Raw genomic sequence first — 17,897 nt, forward strand, 5'->3', positions numbered from 1 at the left:
CAGTTGAAGAAAGCCTATCAAGTGCGTCAGCTCCAGATCTAGTCATTGTCCGCTTGTCGGTGTGCACGGTTTGAGCAAGGACTAGGGTAAACACTAGTCGACTGCGTTAAATTATGCGCTCAATCACTTCAGCTGACCTTCGTGACGACAGGTTGCTGGGTTCTTATATATCAGCCCAAGTCCGTCATATCAAGTCACTCAACCATCTCCATCACTGCTTCTTCACCGTAAACTTTCTGAATCTCCAGCCATGCCTTCCCTGGCCAAAGTTCGTCAGTCCAATTCCCTCCTCGAGAAGGAGAAGCCTGGTCTTGTCGCCATATTTGGTGCGTCCCCCCCAAGGCATTGACGATTGAAGCGGATTTACTGACAACTGACAGCCGGTGCGACAAGCGGAATTGGCGAGGCAACTTGCAAGGAGTTTGTACAGCATTCAAGAAGCCCAAAGGTCTATCTTGTGGGCCGTAACGCGTCCAAGGGGTCGGCGCTCGTTCATGAACTCCGGACACTGAACCCAGAGGCGACTGTTCTATTCATCGAAGCTGATCTGACTCTGCTCTGCAATGCGGACCGCGTGCTGCGGCTCGTCAGCGAGAAGGAAACAAAAGTTAATCTCCTCTTTCTTACTCAGGGGTTTCTCAGTCTTCGGGGACGTGAAGGTACGCAACCATATTACGATAGCATGGCTCAGACTTTAACGTTCACTTTACCATAGAAACCATTGAAGGACTGGACAAAATGCTCTCTCTGCAGTACTTCTCCAGAATCAGGCTCATCACGAAATTTCTGCCCTTACTTCGCCGAGCGGCTGATGTCGAGCTTGCACGCGTCGTCAGCGTCCTAGGTGCAGGAAACGAGACCCAGATCGATCCAGAAAACTTGGAGGTTAAGCACAACTACAGCCTAAAGAATGCCTCGGGCCAGGCTATCACGATGACGTCTCTTTCCCTGGACCAGCTAGCCATTTCGAATCCCTCAGTCTCTTTCCTACACGTCTATCCGGGAGTGGTTCGCGGCACCGGCATCATGCAGGGCATGGGTCGCGCCATGTACTACTTGGCGCGCATCGCTATGTCTACCTTCGCAAGGCCCTTTACCGTGAGTTTGGGCGAGTCTGGTCAGCGACATTTGTATGCTGCAACATCCAAAGCGTTTGTGCCTGGCCAGCAAAGCGCAGGTGACAGCAGCTCATTCTTCAGGTTGGCCTGGGACGGTGAACCATGCAGCCCTAATTCGGTTCTCAGTAATTATAAGAGGGACGGGGTTCAAAAGATGATCTGGGAGCGAACGAAGGAAATCATCAGGCGCATTGCGGACTAATGCTCATCCCTGCCTGCCGAGTCAGAGATTGCTTGATCACATGTATTCGTAGCTTCAGTTATCTCGTATTGCTAATTTTCTTAATCAAGAATCCACGCGCTATGATTTCATTCAAGGCGGCGGTGCCAATCACGGCAACTTGCTTTGGAGCGAAACAGTGACCCCCGGGTGGCAGAACCGGAACCAGCCCTGAAAGGAACAAAGCACCTGAACAAGAGACAACCTTATTCAATTTGGACTCGATCATGGAATTCGTTGCCGAGGAAACGGGCAGGCTTGCGAAGGCGCAAGACGATGGGCGACTGAGTTCGCATGTGACCGTACTAGGACTTTTCGCAATAGCATCTGGGATTTTACCATAGATAGAAGAAAAGATGTCACTCGATTTCGTTGGCTGACGCGCACAGTCAACGGTGAAGTAAATGATGGTGAAGTTTGGCAACGGCCCGCGAGTCCTGGTGCTTGGGTGGCGAGACACTTTGTCCGGGCCACCTAGTTGCACTGGCTGGGCAGGGATCAGGGCTCGGCTGGAGAATGGCAGCAGTGTCTTTCCGCCGGGAACCTCTTTCCAGTGACGGGTCAAAGACAAGGGGCGCAAAGCTTCTCAAAGTCAAGGCGTGCCCGGCAAGTCGGCTAGAGTCAGTCTTAAGCATGCGCCCAAGGCCACTAAGGGCCGGGCTAGTCCCTCCCCGCAAGGTTGATTACCTTGTCTTCTCGGAGGCGCATCAGAAAACGAATCTTCGTCAAATCGGCTCTACGATACCCCCAGTACCTTTGCCTCGTCAAGTTAATTACACCATCTACCTTGCGGGCCTTCTTCTGGATACCTTTCCTGATCCGCACTTTGTGCATGTGCTCATAAACATGGTCAACACAGGACGGCCATCAATCGGCTGCTCTTCTTGCCGAGAGAGTAAAGTGAAGGTACGCGCTTGAGCCCGCACTTGGACTGCTTTACTCGTCTCTCTATCCTCATGTACTCACATTCATCTTCTCGCTGTGTACAGTGTGATCAGAAAAGGCCATTCTGCGGGCGCTGTGTACGTCTTAAAGCCCACTGTTCTGGCTATACCGACCCCTGGCTCCTCTCTCTACGCCAGCAGGATGCCCACACAGCAGAGCTTGTCCGAAAGAGGATCGAAAAGGCTCGGAGGCGGAGAGCTGAGCGAGACCGTGTCCTCGTCCCGCTTATCCGAACGATGGATGAAACCACAGAGATGTCTAGTATCTCGAAGTTCTTTGCCGATTACACGTCCAGATCCGGCATCCCGTTCCTTGAGCTCTTGGCAGACGTGTATGTCGCTGGCCCCCCGCCGTGGCTCTCCGATGCCATGCATGCCGCTGCCATGGCGAGCGCGTCGCGTCAGTTGCGTCAAGCGGGTCTCATGACCCGCGCGAGGCAGGCTTATGGAGAAGCCGTCAAAGGGATAAACGGCGCGATTCAGGACGAAGCCTTGGTAAATGAGGATTCGGTGCTCATTGCAGTGTTTGTGCTGGGACTCTTTCAGGTACGTTGTGTCGTGTTTGCCCGACGCTTCCAAGGCTCACCAGGTCGACCCAACCTTTCGCAGACCATTGCAGCAGAATTTGCGCCTCAGCAGAATACGGGTACCGAACCGGGATGCCACCCTCATGCTCGTGGTGCCTTAGCGCTGTTTCGACATCGAGCAGAGCGCCGACTGGGAACTTCGCTAGATCGATGGCTTTTAGTGCTTTTCAGGCAAATCAGGGTAAGTACCTCGACAGCGTGGAATCATCGTACCCATCGCTAACATGCTCACGCAGCTGATGGACTTCTTCATGACGCCTGGGAGGATCCCGTCCCTGTGGTTCGAGACTGACGCCTTCATCAACTCCCTCGCTAGCAGACCTAGATTCGAACCTCTAATTCGGCGAGCTGTAGACTTCAAAATCCACTTCGTGTTTCTCAGTCTGGGACCTTGTAATCTCGTACCATCGAGTCAAGAGAGTGGCCGCGTCCCAGATATTCCCGGGCCTGAGATCATCAGATGCGGTTTGTCACTGGCTCAAGATCTGGAAGCAGCGGCCGAAGAAATTGACTACATTAACAATTTCCACATTGGACTTGCCGCTTTTAACAACCTTATTACCATCTCAAGCGCAACTAATGCTTCTATCGCAAAGTGCCTCTACCTGACAGTAAGGCTTTATATCATGGAGATGGTTCTAGCAGTAGCCGACACTTATCATCTCAACTCATGCCTTGCCCAGCCCAACACCCTCACATACATTGAGCCACTATTAAAGGAAATCGAAACGGCCCTTGGCGGCATACGGTCCCAAGCGGAGGCACCCATTCAGGGTGAGCCGGGAATGGGTTCTCGGGCATATTTACTTTTCTGGCCTATGATGGCAGTACTTTGCTCAACCTCTGCTAGCAAATCAAGTCAGGCATGGGTGCAAGAAAAGCTTCTGGAGGCTGGCACCGCTCACGGCTTCGGTCTTGCCGCCACTGCATCAAAGGGACGCTGAACAGAGGGTAGTTCAAAAGCTTTGTTCAAGAGATGGAAGAAAAAGCAGGCGCTTATGTGCATTTTTGGCCTTTAAATGGATTTAAGATGTCGAAGGCATTACTCGAATGGCCGCGAATGCCAGTCATGCGGGCAATGATGGTATCCGAGAACACAGGGGTATGCCCATCTTTAAATCCCACCGGGTGCAACAAGACGCCACTCTTTAATATCCATCTTTGCTCCAAAATGGCATTGTTTGAATTTTTGATTGAGTAAAACTAAATCTAAATTAGTGGGGTTCTTGGGAGCTTTCTTCACTTGTCGCATGCACAGCCCGAAATAGTTTAGAACCAGCCCGGATGGTGGTGCAAATCAATCGCCGATACTTTGTATCAGCAACAACGCTATTGGAGCAGTAACGCTGGAGTCCGTTGAGTCTCGACAAAATGCATCCCTCAGGCGTGCCCAGGGTGCAGTGCAGCGCGTGGCCAAACTTCACCAGTCACTTCACCCCTCAACAGCGCTGCCTTGGCCGAACAAATACAAAACCATCCTCCTTTTTCTGTCCGTTTATTGCTTTGACTGGATCACTTGCTTGAACTTCAAACATAAAGGATGGACAAGCCTTAAGATACACTCGGATACCCATACCGAACAGTTACTCCCTTAAGTCCGAACGGTCAAATTAGCTCTGCGGCAGAGATACGCTCTGTAGTTTTCATCGTTACCCAGATGGTCCTGGAAGGGCAACGTCTCCAAAGCTCTCTCGATGAACCTTTCTGAAAACACATGCCTAATCTCGAAGGTCTTATCCAGTTCTTGTTTTTGAGAATAGGCTGGACTATTGCATATTTGTGTTAATTGGAAGTTGCATTGCAGGTCGTATTATGATATCTGAAGATTTATACACAAGACCAGCTAGACTTTGTTCCTTTTCTGCCCTTATGGAAAATAGCCCTCTTCGGGTAAGGGCACAATAGCTGCTCCTGAGCTTTGCCATTCGGTTTGGTAACAGTTATAGGCGAACTCTCAGGAGCGGTTCCATTTTCAACCCACGATCTCAATTGGTCAAACAGGGCAACGGGCTGCCCCCCAGGACCTCCCCAGCAGTGCGCTAGTCCCGGAACGAGGAAATATCGGTAAAAATCCATTGCATCTGTCTGGTATGTGAGAACTTCTTTGTAGTAATTCAATGAATTATTAACTGGGATGGTGGGATCGGCCTTGAGAGTTGTTAGCAATCATCCATTATGCCGTCTGAACTATTGACTTACAAGGCCATGGAACGTGATGATCTTGCCGCCAGCATCACGAAACTCAGTCAGGTCAGGGTCTTTGGATCCTAGGAATGAATCGTACTGCTGTTTGAAGGAATGATGGGCGCGTTCCAGCTCCTTGAATGAAATTGTGGTTACGTTGATGGTGGGATCCTTCTCGATGAAGTAGCCTAGCAAAAGTTTGACTGCGGCATTAGGTATGCTGGAGCACTTTCCATCCTTGGTGCAATTTGTCGCGGCACCAATAGTCAGATCAGTGCCCATTTCCAACCCGTACAAGTAGGTAGGTTCGTCTGCATCCGTCACAGGTCCCGTCCACATTGCATCGGCCACTGAAGCTGCTGCAAAGCTGATTTTGGTTGAAGCTCCGAGCTCTGGGCAGTAAAAGGTGGACCCGACATGAGAGAAAGGATCGAAAACGTTCTTACAGGCCTGAGTATCGGCAATGATTCCGTCCTCGACACCGTCGAGCCCATCGCAAGTAGCCACAGCAAGTGAAGTAAGTTGTTTGAGCTCGCATGGCCGGGGAAATTGCCCAGTGACGTCCATGTAAATCTTGGGCCACATAGTACTTATCAAAACTCCTGCCCAGTTGACTGCCGGCGCTGCCGCAATGATGCCGTCATATGCGGATGGGTATCTCTGAGCGAGTGTTGCGCCTTGCCGACCACCCTGAGAACAACCGTTCCAATAGGAGTAGGCGGGCTTTTGACCGTAGTAGCTTTTGATGAGATGCTTTGCGATTATTGCCTAGTATGCGTTTCAGTAAAAGAATCCTCGATTAACATACAATGAAAGCCGCTCGATATTTACCTCGTCGTTTAATGACACCGAACCGAGATCTTGAAGAGCATAGAGGTTCGAGTTCCCCGGGCTGACCAGGGCCCACGGCACCGGGTTTATCGCATCTCCGAGGCCGGCATCTGTGGTCACTGTGGCATATCCATCCGCGACTGCGCCAGACATACCAGCGTAGGTGAGAACGAAACGCCCGGCATGCCATCCACCTCCGCCTATGGCCTGAAGTCTTCCGTTCCAGTTGTCGTCAGGAAGCCATGCCTCAACATTGACAGTGTCAGTGTGACCAGGATGAGTGTACGACACCGTGATGTTGCAAAACGAAACATTGTGAATATCCACGGAAGGCTGCGAGAATCTCCATCCTGGGGGAATCGTGTCACTGTAATTCGTGACCAACGATGCCTCCAGCGAGAGGAACTCTGCTCCCAGAATTGACGGCGCAGTGAAGGTAGCGGGGACACAGGGGTTGGGGGTGATGGCAGAGATGGCAATGTTTGCACCTGATTCCAGACAAGAGAGAGGTTTCTGGAGGCCGGGACCATCGGAACAGGTTGACAACGGGCGAACGAATGAATTTGCCATCATGGGAGATCTTGAAATTCAAGTTGGAAACAGCGTAGATCCACCTTGATCGCACACGACTTGGATATTCGGCTGCTATGGCACACTGTCTTTGGAGTACGTAGGCAATTCGATGTTGTATGCGGTAAGCTTCACCTGACCCAATTTCTCTTAGCATTCATCGCTCATCGACTGTTTCGCAGTTGCCTTTGCCTCGGCGACGCTCTCTAGGAATGTTAGAACCCTGTCGCATCCAATGGGCTGAAGTAGATCGCCAATGAGAACCTTCCAATCTTCGTATGAAATACGCACCCTGTCGTTTGAAACAAAAGCCGTGGGCCCCTCAATACGGGCACAGACAGAGGGTCTGTGCCTTTTAAGAACAACCCGAGCGCTCCGTAGTTTGCAGATTCCACACGTGTTTCTGACACGTCTCGTCTGAGTCAGCAGCGTCATTCATTCTAGGGATATGGCTCGTACGAATTGCTGCCATTATGTCCGCATTGCCATGTCAATAACCTGTGTTACCTTCTATTAGTAGTTGTATGAACGCTTATCCCCCCAGTGATGAGGGAGGGCCACCCGCATAACTATCGATATATGAAGAAATACTAGGCCAACAAAACTGGTTGAAGCTTGGACACATACTTTTTTTGTTACGGAAGTGAATACATTTACAATGATGGAATCAAATCGCAGCAGTTTGCAAAGTTCAACCTGACTCAAAATCGCTCTTAGTGGACACTCATTGTCAAGCTCACTGACAACACTGTAGAGGATTCTGGCGAACGTCGGCGCTCAACTTTATGGTAATAACTCCTGCCGTATGATCAGTCTCCTGCTAAACTCGAGTTTCTCATCAGTCCACAGTTGTCAATTCACAATTATACAGTTCTGCGAGGATGGCAGCTCTGAATACGACATAGCCTATTTTCTTTTTCACTTTCATCTCTATTTGTGAGATTATGATTTCGATAACAGAAGTTCAAAAATCGCACCAAAGTTGGCACTGGAACAAAATACGGGTATAAGACCATCTACTCTCACACGGAGTTGAATATTGTTAGTCAAAGTCTAAGGGGAACACTTTGTTAATCAAGCAAGGGAGGTTGATCATTGGTCAGTCTTGCTATACTGGGAAGCAGGAAGGGTTAATATGTTTGCGCTTCATGTGCTGGAGATTCAAATTAAGCTACTTTGCTCGCGAGAAGAGTGAATTGAATAAACTGCACAAAATCACGTCTTTTAAATACGTTCTCTCACACGTGGTCAAATAGATCATACCCCCGGGAAACCCATTTTCTTTAAAGATCTTGACGTTTTAGACCAGTGTCTCATTCTTAAAAGACTTGATATTAAAATTGGCAACCTTGTAGTTCTAAAGGTTTCCAATTAAGCATAGAGACACAACCAATGATAAAGCCGTGCGAAAATCAAAACTGTACTCGAAGAAATATTTACCACCTGATTCTACCTGAATCAATGCTGTTCTCTTTTGACAAGGTCCACCTGAGTAATCGCAGTTGTGATTTGCTTGGCATTCAAAAGAATTGAAACGTCAACATAGCCACATTCAAGGCTAGTTACTGCCGCGACAAATGGTCGATCAACAGCCAATCGCACCTTGGACGGCGACTAGCATCTTGCGTTATCGTAAAAAGTCTAGATTCTAGGTTTATGCCAAGCATGTCTAGGATTAATTGAAGTGACAAGTCGGCGTGACGAGCATGACTGATGTCTTCGTCTGAAGTAGCCGCATAGCTGACAGACCGACGACAGACCACCTGCGTTCTTCTAGTGCTGCATGCAAGAATCAGATCGTTTATGATAATAACGAATGAAATGATGCAAGCATGTACTATACATCGTCGTTATGGTTTGTAAAATTTCCCAAACAGGGTAACAACCGAGCGCTTTCGCCGCCGCTCTTCGTTAGGAGAGCAATCAAGCAGGTGGTACCCCAACACCCCCTTCAAGGTTCGGGTAGCAGAATAAAGGTTGGACGGGCCGCAATATGGCTTCCGCTCGGGCCATGACGAGCAAGGCGGGTTTATTGCCCGCATTCGTGACAAGCTCTATTCTGTTACATGCATCACTCGAGTCACTTTCACACAGCGCCAAGACCTTGGCTTTCAGTAGTGAGTAAGTATTGTAGTCATTCTTGTGCTATTGATTCTGCTGGCGTACGACCTTCCGTCTATACTATGCCGAGCCCCCTTTTTTCTCCATGTACATTAATTCTAATAATAAAAATGGTATCAAGTAAAAATCCCCAGCCGTGGGATTGTAAAAGCGTTTAAAAGTGAGGAGCGTTGAGGAACAGGCCCATGAGAACACCGCCAAGGGTACCGGCAACAGGGATGGTCATGATCCAAGAGAAGACCAAGAGACCGACACGCTGGAAGTTGACGGCCTTGAGAGTGCCGTTGCACAGACCGACACCGACAGTGGCTCCAGTGATGCACATGGAGGTAGAGACGGGCAGAGAGTACTGGGAGAAGACAAGGACAGTGATGGCGGCGCCCATCTCCATGGAAGAACCACGGCTGGGAGAGTGGTAGGTGATCTTGTTACCCATGACTATTGCATATTAGCGTCCAGTTCTTGTAATAGGCATGACTGTTAAACTTACCCTTCATGATGTTGTAACCGTAGGTGATCAGACCAAGAGAGATAGTGGCGGAGAGAACGGCGAGTTGCCAAACCGGGACGGGGGCCTTGGCGGCAGCAGCATCACCGGTGCTCCAGGCGGAGTAAATGACAGCCCAGGGACCGACAGAGTTACCGATATCGTTGGCACCGTGAGCGAAAGAGGCAGTGCAGGCAGTAATGATCTGGACGAAAGAGTAGGTGTGCTCAACCTCGTTGGGGTACTTCTTGGCGCTGGCGTAGACGCGCTTCATGCGCTCACCCTCGGGAGTGCCGGCGATACCAGTCTGGGCAGCGTGAATGTCGTAGTGGAGACCGTAGAGAGCGCCGACGGTGATCATGGCGGGGATACGCTTGATGGCAATCTTCATGTTGTGAAGCTCGTAGATCTGACCGGGGCCCATGGGGTTGTCGCGAAGAGTGCGCATAGCCCAGCCGAGAGGACCACGCTTCTTCAGGAGCTTGGCGTGCAGCTTGGCCTCGCCTTCAGCCTGGAGCTGCTTGTAGGTAGGGCCCTGGCCAATCTCGGCAGCGGCCAGAGTCTTCTCCTCGGGGATGCGGGCGTCCTTCTCCTTGAGGGGCTCATCGCCAGACTCGGAAGACTTGACAGACTCGTGCGAAGGGAGGGCCTCCTCATCCTCATCATCCTGAACAACGGCGTAGTTGGGGACCTTGGCCTTCTCGGCATCGGCAGGAGCGGGGCGCTTGAACAGTAGGGGGCCGTAGACGAAGTGCCACCACTTGAGGGTGTAATCCTTCTTAATGACCTTGGCGTGGACAAAGGGAACGAAGAAGAGAGCAGACAGGAGGCAGAGACCAGCGCCAGTGCCGACGGTGACGGTGGCGATGTACCACGCGGGCTTCTTGCTCAGACCCAGGTTGGGGGAGCCCTTGTAGACAATGGACAGCGAGCAGATGGTTCCGGCGATGAGGAAGAAGAAAGGAGAGGTCCAGACAGCCCAGGGGACGGGGTTCTTGCGGACGTGGACGACGAACTTGATGAGACTGAAGATGATGGCGCCAAAGCAGCCGGAGATGGCGGGAGCCATGCCCAGACCGGCGAAGATGGCACCGAGACCCTTGCCGCCGTTCCAGCCCCATTGGACCTTGTCGGCACCGGCGACCGCGACACCGACACCGGCGACAGCGGAAACGAGGGAGTAAGTCGAAGAGACGTGGGCGGAGTGTCGCGTGCACCACATGACCCAGGAAGAGGCAGCGGCCAAGGCGCAGGTGAAGGCGAGCATTTGGACACCGGGGTTACCGGCGAAGACGCTGTTGGGGATGATGCCGTTCTTGATGGTCTCGGCCGTGCGCGCACCGACCGTGATGGCGCCGAGCATCTCGAAGATTGTACCGAAAACCATGGCCTGTCTGTAGGTGATGGATCTTGACGACACACTGGTCGCCCAAGCGTTTGCAACATCGTCTGAAAATTCGCAAATACGTCAGTGTCTGATGTCTAAACGTGCCAAAGTCTATCATCGCGTGGCAGAGACAGAACGGGACGACTGGAAGGCTAGGTGGCCCAACCAGGTGTCTCGCTCTGTCCTCCGGGGGGGGTTCACTCACTTGCACCGTTGTTGTATGCATCGAGCATAGCAAAGAAGGTGCCGATGGCAAAGACGTAGGTGTATTGGTCGAGCGCCATTGTGACTGACTGCTGCTTGGCTGTGGCTGGGCGAGCAGGTGTTGTGGTCTCTCGATGGTTGGGAGATGGGAAGGGGTGCTTGCTGGAAAAGACAGGACACACAAGACAGCGGAAGATATTAGAGTGCGCGCAATTGACCTTTTATGTGCTCTCTTGGCAAGTTTGTCTGACTGAAGTGGCGGCCGTCTTTTTCAGCAGACTCCAACCTAACCATGCGGTGCCAGTCCAGTGTTCCCCCCATGCATGCTCAGGGTCAGGCAAACCGTGCTAGCCATACCCTTGGCTAACTGAGTTTGTCTCGTACATGGACACCCCCTCTCTCCGTGCCATCGACTCGACGACGATGGACGATGGACCTCGATGGCACGCCGGACGGGATGCATCAAGGGTGTCATTTACGGTTAGCGTGCCAAGATGTCGGTATCCCTAGCATACTAGTCCGGGTCCACACAGCAAGCTTTATTTGGGCGAGGAATCTCATCCCGCAAAGATTGGGGGGATCTGGAGTTGGCGAATCATGACGCCGCATTTCTCCACGTGTGGCATCTGTTTGCTACAGTTGTTTGACTTGTGTCGTCAACCCCCCTGTTTCTCGAAGAACTCGAACAACATATTAAGACCATGCCAAGCCCTCTAGTCCAGTCTTGATCGTCTCGTCGGTTGGTACGCTGTCAAGTCCGCACACGAACTTCTGCGTCTTCTTTGGCTCTTTTCGTCGGAGGTGTTATTATCAACGGACGGCCGACCCCACGCACGCCTCCTTCGCCCGCCCCTCGACCTACCGATAAGGGGTTGCCTCTCCGGTCTGCTAACATGGACACCGACGTTTCCTCCTCGGCTATGGCCAACAAGAGTCAAGTGGTTTCTCCGTGAACTGGGGGCCATCGCTTTCCCACTTCTCCAAGTCCCCTCCATCCACTCTCTCCGCCGCCACTGTCAGCCAACCCCCCCGCCAGATCAACGTTGGCCCGATGTCTCGACCAGCCGGAATGCGCGTCCCAAGCACGTTGCGAAAAGTCTGTCGCCATACCTTCGCAAGCAGCTCTTGGCACTTCGGTCCCCGTTTCGGTATAGCCCCGTAATGCAATCACCATCCTCCGACGATGGACACGCCAACCAACGAACCAGAGACCCGTATTCGATGCCACAGGACTCGCTGCATTCTAGCTGAAGCCGAATGGTGCCCAATTGCGGCGCCAGAGACGCAGGTGCTGACCGATTTGACAAATCCTCTTGTCACTGAGACTGAGCTGATGCCAGAGTTCATCCCCTCGGTCCCCGTTTAGGGGAGATCACCCGCGATGTTCTGGATCGAACGACGCCGAAGGGGGCTCTAGTCCACTGCGGCAAGCTGGAGGGCCCCTGTTTAATTGCGCCGCTTTCCTGGACCAATTCTTTTTGCTTTTAATATCGCGAGGATGGCGCACGTGTCTGCCCTGATTACTCCGAGCCGCGGAAACAACTCCAGCCCATCTCCTTCGCATTGACCGTGACGGGGCTGTTTGTCGCCAATGTCCAATTCTTTTGCGAATTGACGTTGTGAATATGTCAAATCGCCAAGTCGGGTACCCGATGCCAGGATGCACCCAAGACTCGCTAAACCCGTCATTCGGTGTCGAAGGAACTCTTCCCATGACATTGGCAAAGGGTTGGCAAGGCTTGCTACAGAACCAAGCATTCCGCGTCCCTGACGACAAGACTCTCGGCAGCCCAATCCCATCGCTGGCAGGATGCACGCCACGACATTGGCGAAGCTTGACGTCGACCAGCTTGCCTCCCAAGACATTGCCATCCCTGCCTGACACCACCGCCCTTCAGCCCGTGAGAATTTCTCGGCGACCCGAGCATTCGGATGCGCCCTGCGTATGCAATCCGGTCTCGCAAAGACCCAGCCGCTCCCGAAGTGCGTGCCAGGACCCCCACTCCCCGAACTAGGCCGCCCACCCGTTCGCCGTGGCCGAGCCCACGTGCTCACTTCGTAGGCCAGGATTGACCGTGCTCGCACGACAGGCCAAGCCGGCCGGTCATTTAAGCTGGGCGATGCTGGGCGATGCTGGGCGATGCTGGGCGATGCTGGGCGATTGGCGCCCGGGGATGCGCGACATCGCCCTGGCATGTCCAACGGGCCACAGCGCAATCATCTGCAGCAACCACGCCACCCCGACTTCCAGATGAGGCACACGGCGAATGTTGCTGTGCGCTATTGGGCCTTTTGTTGCATATGATGTCGCTTGCACCCTTCAGTCTAGAAGCACCGTGGAAGGTTTGCCTGCACGGTCGGGGTGTCCGTTAACTGGGCCTAGAGTCGCATCAGCTGTAGATATGCATCTCCTTTTCTGGCATGGGCTAGTGGCGTCCGTTGTCTCGCCACGATGCGTGCATGAAGAAGAGTGGCGAGTGAAGTTCATGCTGAAAACCCTTACCTCACAATGTCTCTCGTCGTCTTTGGCCAGCTGCCATCCGGGTGGAGGGGATCATCCATCCGAGCAGGTGTAGAGTCATAATGGTACTGGCCGACGATCGTTTAGGAGATCCCCGACGAAATAACGACGGAAGCCAACCAGACAGCGGAGTTGATCATGCCAATGATGCCGAGGCATAGAACCCGTAAGATTACGGTACGCCGGTGGCTCCCCCCTGGGAGACATGAGACCTTTCCCAGGATTTGCCAACAGGGCTCCCGCAGCCCCAACATGCAACGGAAAGGTACCCGCTGCTAGACTATATCATACTTTGATATGCAGAGGAGGTGCATCGACCCAGCATCCCCTTCCCGCTGTGCATGTGCATCGTCAGCCTCTACCGCTAGGAAACGGGGCCACGGTTTCTGGAGCGGGCCAGTTCCACCGACGCTGGAGGGCCCGGCCGCCAGTGCTGACATCTTCGTTGCCCGTGAATGATTTAGGCATTGCTATGGTTCGTACGGGAGTGGTTCCATGAAAGTTTGCAAACGAACTGCCCTCCTTTGATCGCGCAAGCCAGGCGGCTGCTGCTCTGACGATTGCCCTCGATGCTCACGGTTGAAGTCCACTCACATTTCCGGCAAGGCGTACACCTAAGCACGAGGAAATGGAGCTGCATGTGAGAAAGGAAGTAGAGAAATAAGAAAAGAAAACAAAAAGACTGAGTTGGTGACTCGCAATAGAAAGACGGGGGTGTGGTAAGGAGAGGCTCTGTGACGGTAGACACTGTGGGGCTCGCAGAGTTCATCGACCGGACAAGCAGCCGGTCCGCATGCGGAGCAGCCGTCATCCAAGACGGTGTCTTTATCGAGGCGGGGCTCACGGGCTCCGGCAGTCAGTGGCCGCCGGCTGCTACCGCCTGAAGCACTCACTTGAGCGATTACAGCTTGAGGAGACTGGCCCCTTCATGTAGAGCATTGCTTCTGAGCCCTCGGCAAACATTGTGGCCGCATGATGAGGTTGTCGGTGATTTCTCGTATCGATTTTCCTGCAAAGCCTGTAATCATCCCGACCAATGTATGGAAGACAAGACCTTCAGCATGTACAAGGTAGCCGGCCTATGTCTGTTGCAATGATTAGTCCTCAGCCAAAGCACTGTTAGTTGACAGGTTACTTACCTGAAGCCCAACAACAATGACAAAGGCTTTGATGCTGAGATGCAAGGAGACGGCCATATCGGTCCGAGACGCAGTTCATACAGTGTGCGTACCATGGGCTGAATAGTGTCAAGGGAACAAATCCTGCTCACTTGAGGTACGGAAGTGAATCAAAGAAAATCTGCCGAGATGGAAAGAGCTGAAAGAGAATTGCGGGCTAAAGATGGGACATGCCGACCATCCCAGAATTTGCCCCGGCTTCGAGCGGTTGGCCTGATGCAATTCAATGCGGCCAAGGGGCTCGATAAGTCGAACGCGTATGGTCCTGACGACGCCTAGGATCGTTCGGCGGTGAAATGCGTGGAAAATGCGTGTTTGGCAGGACGAGAGAGGCCGCCTACCCACCAACCTCCTGACGCCGCTGGAAAGGGAAGGATGTCACGCGACAGCAGTGATGGAGAGCGCATACTGTCTGGGAGAAGTTTTCGCGGCCAAAAGACTCGGAATAAAGATGAATCCACATGTTTCTGGATGTTGCGGGCAACGTAGACGGAGCCAGATTGACTGGAGTGGGCGAAAGGTCGGGTCTTGATGCGTTATTTTCCTAACTTTGGTCGGTGACGGTTCGAGGAAAGGAGTGCCACACCCCGGGCAGTCTGGCTGCAAAAGCCTGCAATTCATTGCAGAACCAGGGGGGGCGAAGCGTTGCGGGCACCGACCTTTTTAGGACGAATAATCTTGCGGGTCTTGGCAGCAAGGCCATCCGGCCCATAACTGCCAAGAAGACACGAGAACTTCCCGTTGGTCACGTTGGTCATTCGGCAAACAGTGGCCAACGAGCGCCGGGCGGCAGCATGTGCCACCAGCCGCGATATTATTGGCGACGACTTGGTAGGCAATCGCCCACCAGTTGTAAAGCAGACACAATGAGTGCTGTTGATCTAGAACAGCCTGGGCTCGAGGGTAAGCCTGGGGCAGCCCGTCATATCACAATGTTTGATTTACCATCACCGGCGGCAATACTTGAGACTGTCCGAGTTGCGATCCCTCCCGTTTCCATCCTTGTCCAAAAGCATCATAGAGACTGTCACTGGTCTTGATGCTGCAGCAGCTATAGTGCAGTTCACCGAGATCGGCGGCCGAACTTTGTGGTCTGATCAGGAGTCCTCAGCGAGGCTCCAAAAGAGCTGGGGGGCATATGTTACCACCTCAGTACCAATATGGGCAATTCAAGATCGAAGTGGGCGAGGCCGGCCCGCCTCAACTCTCGCATCTATCTACTCTTCTCCACGAGACGAGTGATGTATTCAACTTATTTCTTCACAAGGCAGAATTAGCTCTACCAAGCAAATAGACTCCGGAATTTCGGCAAGACGGTTCTCAAATTGCCAGGCTGACTCCTAACAAGCTTTATTTTTTATTTTCGGTTGGATCCATCAAGCCCTCGGGTGTTCATCTCCTATAGTGGTTAATGTTATTACAGAAACCGTCATTTTCCTCGAGTTTGATATCGAAACTCAGCCCCCAGCACGTTCCCGATAGTAGTTTCAGCTGCCGGTACAAGAAATATCACCGTCATGATAAAACAAGCTCTTTTGACTCGTTGGAAAGATATCAATATGGTTCTTCTTACCAACTTTGCAGTAAATAAGGGGAGGCAGCCATTTCCCTGTCTATACTGATCTGCTTGGTGATTTTCTAAATTTACAAGAGTCGCGCAGAACACAGCACCAAAGATCGCGGTCAGACAGTTCAATTATCTTCCACCTTCTTTTAACTACTGTGCCTTACCTATTATGTGAGCGAGTAGGAACCCTAAGCTTTCAAACGAAATCAGAGAGAGAATTTTAAGACATTAATCGACACTTGTTCGGAGGAAAGATCATGTTTTTGCATGTTTGACTTCATCTCATAGCATATAACTCATCAGATAACTGGGAGAATGTTATTTCTGTGGCTTCACAACTCGGATGGTTGCTAAACAGAGGAGCTGTTGCGCAATTCCCGGAAATTTTATTCGAGTCTAACATCCTGTTTGATCAACTCTGACACAGACACTGATTGTTAGTTTTGGACAAAGAGTTGAATGTATTAGGTGTGTCGAGACACATTCATGCTGGCATTAAAGGTGAGTACGGCAATCGAAGCCTTACGCCAGCTTTGACACGCAAGTTAGCACAGTAACTGTTGGATTACCCAGCCAGAATACGGGCAGGCGGTCAGCCCGCGGGAAGCGGCAGCAGTCGGGCCCGGAGTTTCTGCCTCCGGGCCGCCCGGCGATATCTTCACATCTGCTGCTTCCGCTGGCTGCCTCTCTTTTCTTTCTTCTACACACATCTACAGAATACAGTAACAGTTTTGCTCTTCGTTCGATTTACCACCCGTACGGGTATCCTGTGATACCAACAGTAACAATCTCTCGGAACAACCCAAGTTTTTGATAGCCGGGACGATGGAGAGAAAGATTCAACTCCTGATTAAGCCCGGAATCTATATTTTAGCTTTGAAATGCAACAACACGGCGACCGGTTCTTGTCTTTTCGCTCAGTCGACGTCTACCTTTCTACTGGCAAGTTTTCAGTTCAAATTGAGTCACTAGTCTCCCTACTGAGTAGAACCTGTATCAAATATTTGATAAATATGCGAGACGATATGCTCGGATGAGTTCCTGGTTCCGGGTTCAATAAGCTTAGACTCGTATCTACAGGGCAGCTTTACGCCTTCAAGAATTTTTCGTACAGCTTGGTAGGGCCCATAGGAGTTTCGAGTCTTGGACACAATTAACATTTGGGGCAAAGTATGAATCAAATGTGAGAAGATGGTACTGAGCCATCACAGCAATTTTTCGAGTCACTTATTCTTTTAAAAAGAATATAGTTTAATGGCAAAACCAGGAGCTTCAACTTCCGCATTCTTATTTCGAGTCTGAGTACTCTTGCATATTTTAAAGGTTATGAATTCTTTAGCTTAATTGTAAAGTGCATTTTTGATAAGAATGAAATTCAAGTTCGATTCTTGGAAGAATCAAAGGTGAATAAGGTAGTCGCACGCGACTACCTAGAAAAGAGAATTGACTGAGTGGTTTAAAGTACCGGCCTTGAGTACTGGTATGGGACTCTCCCATCACGGGTTCGAATCCCATATTCTCTGTTTTGTCACCAAGTACTATGCAGGCGAGCTTCGTCCGCAGCCAAGGGCTTCCATTCTTCACTATAAGCACCTGTAGGGCAAAACATGATCCCTATTTGGATCACTAGTTAGTATGGTAGGAAAAGCTCGTTGCCATCTTGCCTGAGCTCTCCCCTTAGGAACATGAGTCTCAATACTGCCCATCAAAGAGGTGGAGAAATGAGTTTATGAAGAGTGGCACTTCTTATTGTAACGGATATCGCCGAAAATAAACAGAAGCATCTCGAAAATGCGTCGTAAGGAGGAAGATACATCTCTTGCGTGATATGGGAGCATTTCTGGGCGGTTGGCTGGAACAGTCCTGCCGAGCGTTTTCAAGTTGTCGATAGCGATTCACGACCAATGAGAAGAATCCCCGCACGACGATTACCCCCCTTCGGCGCGGTGTTCGGCAATTCATATCTTGGCAGATCGGG

General features: G+C 51.5%; 4 protein-coding genes across 4 annotated transcripts; 2 read left to right on the forward strand and 2 right to left on the reverse strand.

Annotated features, from left to right (window-relative positions):
• Window positions 1-250: 250 nt before the first annotated feature.
• On the forward strand, window positions 251-1,320 carry EsH8_II_000046 (uncharacterized protein; the record flags this gene model as incomplete). Its single annotated transcript, XM_083263344.1, has 3 exons — window positions 251-326; window positions 381-659; window positions 716-1,320. 3 exons carry the CDS (start codon window positions 251-253, stop codon window positions 1,318-1,320), a joined length of 960 nt encoding a protein of 319 aa, XP_083120666.1.
• Window positions 1,321-2,519: 1,199 nt separating this feature from the next.
• EsH8_II_000047 (uncharacterized protein) lies at window positions 2,520-3,813 on the forward strand (the record flags this gene model as incomplete). Its single annotated transcript, XM_083263345.1, has 2 exons — window positions 2,520-2,828; window positions 3,106-3,813. The coding sequence occupies 2 exons, from the start codon at window positions 2,520-2,522 to the stop codon at window positions 3,811-3,813; spliced, it is 1,017 nt and encodes a 338-aa protein (XP_083120667.1).
• Window positions 3,814-4,696: 883 nt separating this feature from the next.
• On the reverse strand, window positions 4,697-6,457 carry EsH8_II_000048 (uncharacterized protein; the record flags this gene model as incomplete). Its single annotated transcript, XM_083263346.1, has 3 exons — window positions 4,697-5,017; window positions 5,069-5,821; window positions 5,885-6,457. The coding sequence occupies 3 exons, from the start codon at window positions 6,455-6,457 to the stop codon at window positions 4,697-4,699; spliced, it is 1,647 nt and encodes a 548-aa protein (XP_083120668.1).
• Window positions 6,458-8,729: 2,272 nt separating this feature from the next.
• EsH8_II_000049 (phosphate transporter) lies at window positions 8,730-10,733 on the reverse strand (the record flags this gene model as incomplete). Its single annotated transcript, XM_083263347.1, has 3 exons — window positions 8,730-9,013; window positions 9,066-10,511; window positions 10,655-10,733. 3 exons carry the CDS (start codon window positions 10,731-10,733, stop codon window positions 8,730-8,732), a joined length of 1,809 nt encoding a protein of 602 aa, XP_083120669.1.
• Window positions 10,734-17,897: the final 7,164 nt, after the last annotated feature.

Source organism: Colletotrichum jinshuiense, chromosome 2, assembly GCF_051148585.1.
Source record: "Colletotrichum jinshuiense chromosome 2, complete sequence".
NCBI classification, from domain to species: Eukaryota; Fungi; Ascomycota; class Sordariomycetes; order Glomerellales; family Glomerellaceae; genus Colletotrichum; species Colletotrichum jinshuiense.